Source organism: Struthio camelus, chromosome 5 (assembly GCF_040807025.1).
Source record: "Struthio camelus isolate bStrCam1 chromosome 5, bStrCam1.hap1, whole genome shotgun sequence".
In the NCBI taxonomy this organism is placed as follows: Eukaryota; Metazoa; Chordata; class Aves; order Struthioniformes; family Struthionidae; genus Struthio; species Struthio camelus.
This window is the reverse complement of record NC_090946.1, coordinates 21387724-21403460: the sequence shown is the minus strand read 5'-3', so window position 1 is coordinate 21403460 and position 15737 is coordinate 21387724. Positions and strand designations below refer to the sequence as shown.

Below are 15737 nucleotides of genomic sequence, written 5' to 3'. Positions count from 1 at the left end.
ACAAGCCATGGCCAAAGGTGGAAGGCGTTGGTTTGGAAGCTGGCTGGACTTGGCTGTCTTGCTGCCCTTTGTGTTCGCCAAGAATTACATTAATTGACTCGTAATTTTGTTGTTTTGGAGGCCCACCTTAAGTAACTGATAAATTGCAACTGTAGCAAGTGATTATTAAACGATTTATCACACGATGAAACTGCCATTAATCTTTTATAAACTATTACACATGCGCATGTGAGAAATGAAGTGATGCCATCCTTAATACAAATTACTGTAACTCAGTGAAATAGAATAATGTGGATATTCATAATTGCTCCTTTGCCTTAAAATAAGCCCTTTTCCCCCTAAAATAGCCTAAAGCTGCTAGGATATCTAGTGCTTTCCTGCTCTAGTTGGAGTCAAAAAATGAAAGCAGTGTGAGGGGGATTTTGCAGGCTCTGGCCACAGGAAAAGCTATATAGGTCAGCTCATATACACTAACTCGTGAGCTATCCCCTGCCTTTTCTTTCCACCCATATTGCTGTTGTTAAAACTAGAAAAGCTTGCTAGTCTCTGCAGTCACACTCCTGGAAATAGGTAGTTTGTGCTAAGAAGTTTTTCCAGAAGCCTTTTTTCCTGCCTGATCTTTCAACATGTGGCATAAGACTTGCATTTCTTTTTCTGTGAGGGAGGGGGAGCGTTGGGGTTGGGTTTTTTTATTATTATTTTTATTTTTATTTCTAGCACTTACCCTTTGGTTTTACAGCAGCTGTAGCTATTCTAGTGGAATTAAGTGAAGTCTTGCATTAAGTGTGGATTTCCTGATGTTTGAATAAAAGATATTTCCTTGTGATTGAGTAATTTGATCATTAAGGTCCCTGATCTCTAGATTTTCTGAGTTAAGTCTGTTAAGTTTTAACCAGAGCTTGCCAAAAATAGGAGACGGTTAGCATCCTAAATATTTTAGTCCATCTGATAGACTTAGAATTCCAGTGTGCATAGACTGAATGTTTTGATTCTCTGATTTGCTTCCGTTAAGGAAACCGGACTGCCGCAAAACTCCTCAGCAAGGCCATTCAGAGAATGATCAGACTGCAAAGTTAATTGGCAGTCATCTCTTCCTTCTCACCTGCCAAAGCATTGCACTCTGTTCCGGAAAAGGAAAGGGTTGTACCCATTAGCAGCCCAATCCAATGACGGTAGATGCTGAGGAAAAAGGAGAATGAACCATAGATGATGACTGGGCTCCCATGCTCTCCGTAACTGGTGTCTCCTGTTGTCGCTGTTGGACACAAAACTACTGAGCTGACTACTAGTCTGACCCTCTATGACAGTAAGTGTGTTTGCAGTGGTAGGATACTCATGACTAAATTAGCTGTGAACATATAGTGGCTATCGAGACATTATCCATCACGGGGCCTTGGTGACAGGGGCCGTCTTTCCATTTGCTGCCTGTACAGTGCCTCGAAGAACAGAATCCTGCTACGTGACTGTGGATCATGGCACAGTATTTATGTTTCCTGATTGTCAAATATAATTCTGTGTGGCCTGACTTAAAAAGGAGCTTAGTCATGTGTCTTACATTTGAGGTACCTCATTCAAAAAATCAAAGCTGGATGTTGCTGAAACGATGCAAGACACTTTTTGTACTTACATTTACAGGTTTGGAGCTTACACTCCGTTTTTCCCAAAGCTAATTTAAAACAATCAGTTGGTTTCTTTATATGTCTTGCTAGTGACTAATTAACCAGAATAGTGGCAAAATACCCAAATAATCGATATATATTTATTTTTAATTTGATTGAATATTTGAGGAGAATTATTCAGAGCCCTAATAATTACCTTTGCTCTTCACAGCAAAACTGAGTGATCCTTTCCTGATGAGCTACAGCGCCAACCAAACCTCAAAGTATGTTTTAATACAAGTATAGAAGCTTTTAAAGTCTGTAGTGTCAAAGTAAATTAAAGTGTCCATAAGTAGTTCTTAATACAACCGGCCACAGTGATTTCTACAGGGCAATTATGTTTTAGTGTGTCAATCATCCAATAGGCATTAATATAAACCAGAACAGCTCTGAAGAAATTTGTTATGGACTGTCATGTCAAGAACCCAAATGCTAACCTGCAGCGGCCTTGATATTATTAGAACTACTAAGGGTCAGATTTCAATTAATCCAAAGATTTAACAGTCCTCAACTGTAGTGGGTCTTGATACAATTAAGCAATAATAGACGACAGGAAGGATACTTCCTGGCAGTTAATGACCAATGGCAGTATTTGAAGGCCCTTAACCCAGCTGGTCATTAACTGCTCAGAAAGACACAACCTGGAGCTCATATTTTCTATTGTAAACCATATATTAAAGAAATAAATCAATTACTCTTTCCTTCCGCTCCCCCTAGCCTGTGCTAGCTGCTGATGTTGGGCTATTGCAGTAGCAGTTAATTGTCAGGGAAATCCCAGTGCGAGTAGCCAGTGGGGAGACAGAATATCAGGCTGAATCTTGTAATGCTGAAAACCCCTTACATGGGGAGTGAGTCCTAACGGCTCCAAAGGATGCCAAAAAAAAAGGTGCTGTCCTCTGTGTAAGGACATCTGATGGTGCCTGTGCAGGGCTACGCCTTCTGTCCTGGGCGCACGTGAGCCTCTCGTAATCAGAATAACGTGCATGCTGACCTGTGGCCTCCACTGCTCCGGTTTTCCAGAAGATTGCGCTCCTGTGTAGACATGGCACCGTGTCCTGCATGGTAGATTTGTGGGTATTTTTGTAGCCCGTCTCTAGGCGTCAAATAAGCATTTTGTCTGGTTACTGGTGTAGAAAGCAAGGACTTTTTGTATTCCATTCCTCAGCTCACTTTTTATTCTACCTATAACACAGAACAGCATCAGCGTTTTCCAGACTATTGATCATTATTCACAGCTGCAGATTCCAGCAAGGTAAAGAGTCAAATCATGTATACAGCAAGGCAGGGGGAAGGAAAACCAGACAAAAAGCTAAAATTCCACCTTGAGGATGGTACAAATCGACTTAAGTAGAACAATCTGAAACTATCGAAGCGGAGTATTGGATCCCGTCTCAGTCTTACCGTACAAGTTAAAACTTAGACATAATGACATGGTGCTTCATCTCCATGTGTCCTTGACTCTAGTAGCTTCGCTGGATTGACTGCTATCCTGGGCCATAATTCTTTTTTACATACTTGTGTTACGGCTGTTTCCACATCATGTTGAACTGCGGTGGATTCAGTAGCAGAAATACAGTTCTTGTGCTGCCTTCTTCTCCTTAAGGGCGTTCTAGTGTTGCAGTTCGACTGAGTAACAGGTTGGTTACTTACCAAAAACCAAAGTTTAAAATGCACTAGTCAATATTTATGCATTTATTCACTGTAACATGTTGGTCAGCAACTTCATTGCATCCACTTTTGACCCTAAAATATTTCATCATATATTTCATTCATAATGCAGTATGTCATTTTTAAGAGTTTCACGTATGAGGCTCTCCCCGGGGAAGCAGGGATTCCTTCCCACTTGGATGTTTCGGGGTGGTTTGTGCAGGAACTGACACGCGGCTGAAACCTGAGGTATTGCACAACCCGAGCGTTCTGTTACGTTACGTTACGGTACTCTTCAGTGTAATTTGTTCTTTTCCTATGTGAACCATGACTAATTACTGAGTCAAAAGCCAATCATAATACGCAAATGACAGCAGTTTACAGACAGGGCAATATGGCAACTATAGGTTTTCTTGTTGTCAACTTTGGTTAGTTTGTTTAAATGTTATACGCAGGGGAAAAGGGGAAGGCAAAGAAAGAAGAAACATGAGAACTGTTTTGTCTTATTTCTACTTGATGAAAATCTTTCCAAGATTATGTTGCTACCAACAGCACTTCCTGCTTACAAAACCTACAGTACACAGTGAATATTATCAAACTGTGTTGGTTAACATGCATGTCTATTACAGCATATGGTGTTAATGGATTTCAGAGGCTGATAAATGCCTGTGCACAATGGAAAGACATGGAGAAAACCTAAGAGCTAGAAGATGCAGTTGCTAAATTTAAAGGAGGCCAGCTGAACAGGCCTAGCGGCATCTTCCTGTCTATCAGTTTCTCATGGTCAATTTTTACTACTACCTTCAAAGGAATAACAAGGGAGGCATAGAAGAAGTCACACACACATCTCATAAAACAAAATTTATCTTTAATTTGTAAGTGTCAACAGCAGTACAAAAGATGGAGTGATGGTGAATAGATTAAGGGTAGAGAGGACAGTCTTGAGGTAAATGAGCATAAATAGGCAGTCTTATAGACACTCCCCTGAGGGGTCTAAACCCCATCGTGGCATATACTGTATCACCCAAAGATGACATGTTTAACATATCAGGAAAGCACCTTGTGCAAAAAAAAAAAAAAAAAAAATCCCCCCACCCAAAACATGTAGGTAAGGTGCCAACGTACACCAGAACATACTGTATATGGACAGTGTCTTTCAATTTTGTCTTTTCCATTAATTACTGAGGCAGAGGAGGAGAAGACTCTTAAAAGTACCACTGAAGGATTATTTAATATTTAATTTACCTCACGTCAATACTGCACAACAAAATCCAAGAAGTCTGTTTATGCAATGAAGCAGAGCTAAGAATAACTATTCTCTTTTTTAAATTGAGAACAGAATTTTTTTAAATCAATATCCTTAGCAAACTTTTTTCTCTCTTTTTTTTTTTTATTATTTTACTGTATCAAGAGGAGAGTGTGAGATGTGATGGCAACCTTTAAGTTCATTTAAAAACTTTACACTGGACTGTACAAGATTTTTTGATAAACTATTTACATTTTCAGACTTTAAAACATATTCAAAGCAGCAATAGACACTAGTTTTTCCTCTAAACGCCCAAATAATTACCGGCCATGGGCCCAGGTAGGTACCTGCATTGTATATAGAATTTCTACAAAGAAAACCTGCCTGTTAAATTAGCCAGTGGGTGTCCAACGAGCAGCCCTCACGATTCAGAGCCGCACCCACAGTGTTGCTATAGGAATCAAAGCATAGTACCTTGACGAGAGAGTCTCAGTTGTCCCAACAGCTCTACACAAACTTTACAATTTGAAACAGCAGCTAGCATGTCAGTCCAGCATGTCAGTGAATTGTGCTGATTAAATTAACATAGAGTACAATCTCACAATATACATCACAAACAAATTACAATGTCAGGAAATAAGAGTTACAGTAAGATAAGTTATGTAGTAACAGCTTATAAGCTTGTCTTAACGTAATAAAAAAATTTGTACATGGGAAATACAATAATGAATGAACATAAATGCTAAGCATTCTAGTTTGCTACAAGCTGAAGAAAGGTACAAGAAAAAAAAACGTTGCTTTCTAGAAAGCAAAACACAAATGACAAAGGAAGACAAACGGAGAATGCACACTAGCAGGTCTGCAATGTGCAGCATACAAACAGTTAAATATTTGCACATTCCCCATACTCCAAGAGCACCAAGGACCTCACTTGTGGTTTTTAGAAAGCGGAAATTACAAAGCAAGCCATGTCACTAAGTTGCTTTATAGCTTTCATATTGCCATAAATACCAATTTGATAAGTTTTCCTGTAGCCCAGTTCACCCCACCCCACCCGTTTTTACCCAGCGTGTGAAATCTCAGAATACTTCTTTGTCACCATTTCCAACAAATCTGGTAGTTAAAAAAGGGTGATGGATTAAAATGAAATATATTTGCATATACATATATTTTAAATTTTTTCCTTCTGTAGTAGAACATTACAGTATATCAAAAATGGAGTTTGAGCTGAGAAAAATCACAGATATTAATAGGTTTATGTTAAAAAAAAGGTTTGGGGAAGGTTTTTTTTTTTTTTTAAAGGAAAACAGTAAATTTTTTTTTAAGTGTTTTGTAAAAGATCACATGAGGTCATATAGTATTCTTTCAAAAGAACATGCTTAAGTGCCAACTTGAATCTTATACAAGCATGCAGAACACCTAGGGCCCGAGCCCATTCCTCAGCTTTTCATTGGAAACATGAAGAACTCGATCACACGCTCTGCCGGCTGCATCTCTAGTGCAGTTGTTCACATCGTGACCCTAGGTCAGCAGAGATTGCCCCGCTTAATGCCAATGCTTTACTGGTCCTAATTACTGCCATGGAAGTACTAACATGCTTAAAATTAAGCTAGTAGGTAAGTGTTTTGCTGGGGGGCAGAGGGGTTAATCTTGTAGTATGTTTTATGAGGAAATTATTTTTGAAATGTCACGTCTTTGATATGACCAAAAAGCAAAACCAGAAAGCCAACCCAGAGAGAGGACCATGCTTTTAGATCGCATTAGGAGATGGTTGTGTTTCTCCTCAAAGCAGTAATTGCCATCAGCTGACTGTCGTAGACTTTACCCAGGGCATAGTATTTATTGTGACTAATGCAGCTATTTGTTTTGCTCTCCCAACCCAGAGCAATCCCATCTTTTGCCCTCCCCCTGCCTCTTGTCACACCTGAGTACACTGATTTAGGAGCACATTGTGAGCCCATGTGTTCTCAGCAGATGGTTTCATGAGCTAAATGGTGACACCCAAACACATAGGCAGATCAGACTTGAGCCATTTCATCAGAGTCATTTCTCCATGTAAACCTGAACCCTGGGAAGCGGTTCCGTTTCCATTAAGACTTTAATCTTCCCTTTTTATGAAATATGAAGTGATCTATTCTAGCTGGTATCAGACTTTCAGGAGTGTTCTTATCTTGAAAATAAGTATTTTATAATTTTCCAAAAAGAAAATATATTGTATCTGTTAATTAAATAAATTGTTTGTTCACAGAGAAAATACTATTACTATATTTGTGCATTACCTGAATGGAGTTGTTATGTTCTTCAGAGTTATCTGGGGGGACTCAAACACAATGTTTAACGAACAATTCCACAAGTCCTCTTTGTGTATCGTGTGAACTTCTTCCCCTGGTATTACAGCCTAATATGACAATATCATGATTCAATGAATGTAGAAAATAAAGGCTCAATATTATTATATCTTGACTGCATTGCAAGGGCTGTCTTAATCATAATAATCTTTCCAGGAATATGTTTTTGACTTCAAAATGCCATTCTTGTTGGGAGCTAAAATATTTCATCAGTTTTGCTTGGATTCACAAAACAGACTGTGTTTCCTATTAGCTGTATCAGAAATTTGGTACATTTCATGTATCAGCTTTCCAAGGAAAAAGTATTCCGTGTTTGAGGAACATGCTATTAAAATTCAGTGAGAGCACAAGTGAGGCATCTTGCTGTCCCAGCTACAGGTCCACAATACTGCGCTCACACTGCGGGTGTAAATTCAGCATCTACATGAGGTACAGTGACTTGTCAGCATTTAATATGGACCAACATACACTGATATAGAACAAAAGTAAATACATAACTTATACTTCACTAAGTATCCATGAACAAAAAATAAAATTCTATTTCCTATGTTATATTTACACAATTTAAAAAAAAAATCTAAAATGAGATGGTAAATTCATCAAAAACTTTGTTTTGAGCTCCGATTAAGTAAGTAAAAAATGTTGGTTTTTTTATCCTTATGATTGTCCTTCGTTGATTTCCACTGACATTTTAGAGCCAATGTCGGCTAATAAATAGAATAAAATGCTCATATGCACAATCAGACTCAAATATGTTCCTCCCACTCCCCCAGCCAGTAAATGCAATTTTTACCAGCTGGCGATTCCTGAAGCGCCAATCATTTTCGAGAATGTGGCGTTAACGTACAGAGCATCAGCACTGAGGCAGGGCTGGAGCTAAAACAAAGTGTTCATACATACGTGTATTTTGCATAAATAAATGAAATAACAAGACATAAAAATGACTCAAATCCGGCAACTGTGAGGCAGGCCCACACGAGTCGAAACAGATGACTTTTGTTCATGTAGTTTTCGTACAACAGTTTCACATTAGTCAGAAGTGATAAAAAATACCATTTATATCCAGTGCTTATAACACTTACGAAACAACATCTGTGAGTGTGTGTTTTTTTGTACTACAAGCAAAATCAAGTTTCAGTCCTAAAGAACAGTCCTTTGTTCTCCACAAGCCTGCAGAATATTATTTTGGCATGGTCATAAAATTTTTAAAAAATTAACCAACTAATCTAAATGTTTGCCTTTGTGCAAAAAATAATTACATAAAATACAATGCTAGCAATACAGCATTCTACCTATGCAACAAACCAGAAAAAAAGAGAGCAAGAGAGAAAGAAAGTGGCATGGGGAGAGGGAGAGATACTTCTAACTGGAGAATTATGTAAGACATTAATAAATAGTCATTTTCAAGGGAATAATGGTACCCTCCCCCCAATCTGAGCTGAACCTATTAAAAACAGTTCAAATCCCCAAGCAATTATAAGAACAAAAAACACTTTCTATCAGTACCTTAGCCAGCTTAAAGAGGGCGCTCACCAGCTAATGACATAGCATATGCCTTTAAAGTCTTGGCTAGACCAGTTTATTGCTTACTAGGTAGGGACTAAGAACACATTTAAATAAATATTAAAAATATAGCATTTTGTTCCAAATTACAAAATGGTCAGAGAAATTTGACCATTGTGTTTCTATGTCATTATCTTTATAAATTGTCCTGTAAATTGAACAATCTCCTTTGTCTTGGGGGTTGTTTCTGCACATTTAAATGCGATTCCTCCAATGGCAACACTGGCTATCTCCGCCCAAATAGGTATTACTGGGGCTACGGGGAAAACGGCAGCTCCTGACACAGCAACTCGTCCTTACGCCTGACACGAGCGTCCGCAAGATAGTGTGATAGCACAAGGAGAACCAGCATTAATACTACGCTTTTGTCATCGTCTGGACTCTAAACAAAGCTCATTTAGCTCCATGGGAGGATTCCCATGGACTTCGAGAGGAGCTGGCTGGACTAGGCCCACTCATACCTGTCCGCCTGAGTCTGAATCTACCACCAGAGTGCTGAGCATATCCAATTCCAAACAAAAGCTAAGGGAGCTGAGGTGGCTCAGCACTTCTCTTCGTCAGGCCCGCTGCATCTGCCAGTTACGTACAGTGATGTATTTGTGAATAACAGGAGTGGAGTGAGAGGGGGAAAACATAAAGGCAATTTCTTCTCTGTCTCTGAAAAGTAATAAAATTTTCAATCTTTTAATCTCTCGCTATCTTTTCCAGAATTTTCTCTAGCAATTGTATTCTTATAGTAGTAATAGAAAAAAAAATTTAGTCTTTATAGCACCTTTCATCCAGCGATCCCAAAGCACTTGACAAACATTCATCAAGATCTGGCTCCTTCCCTCCCCCACTTGGAGTCTCACATATAAATCACTGCATAAATACACTCAAGGGAGCAGGCAGTTCCTTCAGGTGACAACAGGAACAGCAATGTACGGAGCCTTGACTCACTGCAAGATTGTACAGGCCCTAAAAATTCATCACAGCAGACTCTATATGCAGCTTGGATTCTACATCTGCCTGATGGCAGATAGGTAAAATCCTACCTTTACATCATCTCATCTGTCCGTATCTGCAGATTCTAAGTACAGAGGTTTATAACTATAAACAGAAATTTTTAGGAGTATTTGCACTGTATGTACATCTAGAAGTACTCACTGTACTTTGCATTGCATATAGCAGAGTGTTTCCAAGTGCTCCCTGAATGTACATTGTTATGGAAACAACTGAATTTCCCATTCATAAGTTTCATGTTCATTTTAGTAGCAGGTGCACTTTGATTTTCATATACCTGTGTATTTTAGGGGAGGAAAAAGAAAGGGCTCTTTAAAACATCAATAAGCAATTGTAAGTGTAATGCCACCAACAGTACTTTTAAAAATAAATATTAAGTATTTGGACCCTTGACATTCTGGAATGAATAAATTATTTAAGAAAAAATGTGTTAAGACTGAATGCAAGGGTTAAAAGCAAAGGGGTAGAGAATGTAGTCAGAGGTGGCCTCACACTGCTAAGACAGGCCTGTCCATAGCTGGTGATCGCTCTTTTGTGCTTACTTAAAATTTCACACTAATGGCACATCAAGAGGCAAAAGCAATTGGGCACATGCACTATGGCAACCATGTTCACTACTTAAGAATATCCTGTCTCCAGATTCCTGAGTACTTTACCATTTTCTGGAAAAAAAAATTACGTTTCATATATAATTTTTTTAAGATGCCAAAGGATTGTCTAAGACTTTACAGTGTCTCCTTTAAGACTTTTTTTTTTAAATGTTAAGATTCAAAAGTTATGAAAAGTTTGGCACATCAGAAGTTCAGCTATACACATGGAAAAAAAACGGAATTGAGAGACTATTTTTTAAAGATGAGCTATGATGCACAGATGTGCACACTTGTGGACTTGTTCTGTTTTACAATATGAAATCTGCAGTTTTTGTTTTCTAAAATAATCCAGAATAAAAACACATTCACAACCTGTAGGCTGGCACAGCATACCTGAGTGAGAATGTATAACCCCCATCTAAAACAGTAACTTAAACCTTTATCAGCATCCAAAAGGAAAAAGACAAAAGGTAAGACTGGTAAGACAGCTATTGATTCATATAAGTTTTCAAGTCCTGATGTCTGATATTTAATATATGTCTTCATCTAAATTAAAAAAAAACAAAAACAAAAAACCCAAGTTCATGAAAAATTAGGGAAACAATCTGTCTCACACTTTAAGAAACATTTAAGACCATTCTGCTGATGTAACTGAAGGAGCCACACATGCATGCAGGCTCTTTAAGAACTTTTTGTTCAAAAAAAACCCCAAAAAATCAAATGAGTCTGAGTACTTTAATTCTGTGAACACTCCTCAGTTGGCACTGACTGCCTCGTGGGCTTCATTTTCACTGCTATAGTCTGATTTGGGATCATCCTCATAGTCCTCGTACATTTCTATTTCATCCTCTCCATTTATCATTTCATTTCCAGCAAGGCTTCCGCTGTCCGTCTTCATACCGTAAGTGCTCTGAATGACAGGGATGCTGGGCTCAGGGCTGGCAGAGGTGCTAGAGCAGTCGGATGTCATCTGAGGTGATGGCGTGGTAGTTGCCATGGTAATAGCACCAGGGTAGACAACACCCGTTCCTGTGGTGATTGGAATTTGAGGCTGTTGTCTGAAAGGCAAAACAAGAGAGGGAGATGATTACCTTCCTTTGCAGGTGGAAAGCCCTTCAGCAAGTCCAAAGCAAAGCAAAGCATGTGATTTTCTTAGGAGGTTTGCCTGCGTTCCTCTGAGGTTCAAATGATGGCCCTGTAAAGCACTGGTTGACCTTAGCTCTCCCCAAGGACAACTGGAGAATAAACTTTTTAGTAACTACAAGGATTAAACCTTTTGATGCTTTGGCTTATTTTATGCATGTATTTAAGGCATACTGCAAACTAGCACTTAGACAGAGATCCTCAAAAGGCCTCAGGCACGTGAGAGCTGCCTAACAGCCACCACCGACAACTAAGTCCTAAATCTAGATCTTGACAGGAGCTTCTGGTTCATGACTGTTAGTGAAGGGAACTGGAGATTACTTATAAGCACCTAAAAAAGCAGACAGGTGAGTAAGTAATTTTGTGTGTCCATCTATCTGTAAGCACAGAAGTGCTAGGTAGACTCCTACAACAGTTAAGAATACCTCTGATATTTTATTGCTGGCTCTTAAATCTATGATCGGAATGCTCTTTGTTCTTCAGGATTTAATCTGTAAGATATCTTTTGAAGCAAAGTACTTCAAAAAAAAAAAAAAAGAAAGAAAAAAAGAAGGATGTGCTTGTTTGTACGGACAGAACCTACAAGAACTAAGACCTCCTCCTGAGGACCCCATGTCAGTTCTGATTTACTTCCATAATGCAAAAATATGGGGAGAGTCAATTAAGGGTACACTGCCTCTACTTCCGGCACAACTCATCTTCTGATATCTAACTTTGCATCACATAATATCCCTTTTTATTGTTTGTGACTCTAAGGATGCTGGAGCAATCCCACACTTCAACTAGAAAAGGCTTATTTCATGGCCAGTGAATTTAACACAGACTTCACTGCAAGAATGTACCTAGTTCTACTGTTGTGAATGATGCAATGTTTCTTCTTACAATGAAGTATGTATATTTAAATGCTTTGCTGAGTTAAGGTCAGGTTGCTGAACCCTCTCCATTAGCAAGTCCTTATCAGCTATGAATTAATTAAATGTACTTCTTACATTTGGATTAATTAACTAATAACCTACTTCCTATATTAAAAGACTCTCTCAAACATTCTTGTTATTATTTCTGGATTGTTAGCTTCAATAAAACTAAGAGGAAAAAAAGAAGGCAGGTAACTTGTCTGAGAGAAGAGAATCTCCATCATACTTTAGGAGTTACACTAAACGAATACGCTTCAATAACAGAAAAACCTAAGTGCTCTATAAGACACTGTTTTACTTTTGACTGGTTATTGGACGTATATGCCTGTTTCCCTAATGCATTTAAAGAATCATGTATTTCAGTATATTCCTATCCTTTTTTAAATAGCAATATTGATCAAGTAGAGATCTTTCTATTGTGTAATTTTAGCAGGAGAAATGGGGTCAGATGTGCTTGAATAGTCTAATGAATCTGTAACTCCTTGACCTTTGTGTTTTTCTATTCTAAAATTTGAAAGGACAGAAAAATATGCTTTCCATAAAGCAGCTGCTCACAAATTAATACATTACTGGCAGTTTCTGTCATTCTTATCATTAAACACCGGCTGAATCAATACACAAAATAATGTAAAGCTTATTTACAAGACTCTGAATCTTCAGTCTGAATTGCTCATTGACCGAAGTCTAATTTTGATAAATATCACACCACAGAGTTGCTGGAAAAGTCCTTCAAGCTCAGGAACCACCAGAGACAGTCAAATCAGGAACACTCTGCCTAAGATAATACTCCAGTAGCATCAGGTACTACCAGTTTGCTAGTACTGCTAGCCCTACTCTTAAAGCCTTTGCACAGTTTATAAAAATCAAACATCTGTTGCAGAAGTATGGTACAGCTGTCTAGCAGTGAGCAAAAAAGTTGTGGTAATTCATTTGACACAGTCATTATTCTCCTGTTTGCAAATGACGATTTACAGATGATTTACAAACAGCTAGGGATTTTTCACTAAATTTTCACTTTTTAAATGATTTGATAAACGTTCTGTGAAAACAATTTTCAGTCAACATATTTGCTGCTAACATCTTTCAATACTTTATCCATAAAATTGAACACCTACCTCACATGGGAACGTTTCTGTTTTATGATTGGATATGGTTAGGTGTATAAATTATTATCGTTAAAAGCCCACAGGTACCTCCTCCACAAACTCTTAGACACAGAAAACGTTCACATTAATGACTGCTTCCACAAAGCAAAGTAAAAAAGACTCCACAAATGGTCACAGCAAAATTGTACATAGTTGTCACCAAGCTACACGCAGCTAACTCTCTCCAGTTTGTCCATCCAACAACTGCTGACGTGAACCTTTTTCTGATATTGCTTAGAATACATTCACAAAACAAAGAATCCTCAAGCCTTCATCAAAGAATGCCACAATATCAATGCCAAAAGCTGTTTTGAGAAGAGTTGTTTTAAAAAATAACTTCCAATAGCTCTTCTAATAAGAGATTTTGAAAATATTCAGAACGATTGAACATGACGAGCAAAGTATGCTGCTGCTGTGTTATAGGTGACAGTAAGGATCAGAACCCTAATATTTCCCATGAAATGTTTGCTTTTCTGGAAGCGTATTGCCTTTTTATATGCAGCACAAGAAAAAAAATCTGTTCACCATGTGAAGTTTCTTGATAACGTGATGGTTTGTCAGTGTTTAACGCTAAAGGACAGACACAGATATGGTTAAGAAATTTGAGTATTGTTTCAAATGTTTATCCAGTTAGCAAACTCTTTTACATATCCACACGTCAACAGGTGGGGATATATTTGTCCAAGCACCACTCTCTCATAATGTATAAGGAAGCGGGTCATCTGAGCATAACGAAGCAGAATTTAGAGAGATGCCTTTTACTTGAGACTGCAACCTAGCATATGCCAAATTGTGGAATGAATCTAACTAGTAAAATAGCGAATTTGATTGGCATAACAGGAAAGTTGAAGTCTTATTGCATTTTTCACTCAGAAATGCAGTTCTTCTTTACACGGTAAGCAAAAATCATACATGGTGTGCGTGCTTGCTGCTGGGCAGGTACTGTGAGCTTTAAATTACCGATATCTCACAGAAGAACTGTAAACATGTATTAACTGTACCACCTAAATGGTGCTGTCTCAAATTGCTACCTTCATCTCGAATCAGGAAATTTGCTAGCACTTAGACGTGGGCACCCACACACGCTCAGTAATTTGGCACCTACCTCTCACCTGAGCTCTGTTATGATTTAGGGATGATCAGGTTGTCACTGTAAATTCCACTCAAGTCCCTACCGCATATCCCAGAAAGCCATGTTTTTTGACATCACAACCTATATGGATTGCACATGATACTGGAGATGAGTGTTGTCATTTTCTAGGAAATAAAATTTTACGGGGTGGGGAGGGAGGAGGAAATCAAACAGCATTTATTTAAACTCTAACTGCTTGGAAGAGCTGGAGTTTCTAGCCTGTATCTCTGGCCATTATGTTTGCTTTTAGCTGTGGTTCTTCCTAAAAGACATTCATGTTAATGATATTTTTTATCTCACTAAATTCCACATGCTCGATCCTTGGCTCTGGCTAGATTTTTGCCTGTCATAGAACTTTGGAGGGATGAGATAGAAACATGCTTCCTTGAGAGCTCCAGGTTACAATTCAGCTTAGTTGCACCTGGTTCCAGTGTCCACCCAGTGTTTTCTGCCTGGTTGACATTTCTAGAACCCAGCATTAATCCTCATATCTCTTCAGGTCTGCGAGGAACAGTGATGTACAGCAGTACCCTGCCTTCAAATCCCCTCCTCTTTACACCATCTCCTCTTTGCCAGGGAAATCCTCAGCTGGCCAGCTACAACAGTTCCCTTAAATATAAAAGACAAGGTAACATGAAAATTCTTTGATCAATTAACCTGTTCACAATTTAGCGGTATTAATATTCTTAGGATTTTCCACTTTCGTTTTTGCAAAACAAGCTGCACATTTCAATTGGCAAATTACCATTGTTTTCTGATCCCTTCAGAACTATTTTCTGACAGCTCTTTAAATGACTGAAGCAAAATCGATTGCATGAAGGAAAATGCTTATATGCTATACACCCCTGCAACTTACATCCCCATAAGGAATGCAATAACAGTGAATCTCACAAAAGCACCCATTGTGCACTTACTTTAAGTTCAAGCTACAGTAGTATAATGTTACAGCCTCAGTCAAAACCGTAGTCTAGCAACATTCAGACTATGCATGTATACAGTAGTTATAAACACTATAAAGGCTTTAGTTTAAACATCTTATACTGGTAAAACAAAAAAAAAAAAGTTGCTGCTTACATCATTTTGCAGAGAAATGTATATACACCATATACTTCTATGTAGAGTGTATTAGACAGCGAAAATGACTGAGAATTGGATTATTTTTGTGAGACAAGGCAACAGAACACAGACTATTTTCAGTTAAAATGTCTGATTTATGGCTTATACATGATCATTTGTTAACTCACATTTATTTATGTATAAAAAAGTATAATAGAAGATAAATTGTAAATCATTTGAAGTCTGTTTAGGGATTACCTTCTGCTGAAGGGCTAGAAAGTTATTATTCACAA

The 15737-nt window shown here is 38.2% G+C and overlaps 1 protein-coding gene across 19 annotated transcripts in view; it reads right to left on the bottom strand.

Annotated features, from left to right (window-relative positions):
- Window positions 1-7329: 7329 nt before the first annotated feature.
- SOX6 (SRY-box transcription factor 6) overlaps window positions 7330-15737 on the bottom strand; it is a 380365-nt gene continuing 371957 nt past the window's right edge. For all 19 annotated transcript variants that reach the window (XM_068944941.1, XM_068944948.1, XM_068944953.1 and 16 more), the window contains one exon: window positions 7330-11112. In XM_068944941.1, coding sequence (XP_068801042.1) covers window positions 10809-11112 — 304 coding nt within the window. In that variant the 3' untranslated portion in view covers window positions 7330-10808. The remainder of the gene's footprint in view (window positions 11113-15737) is intronic.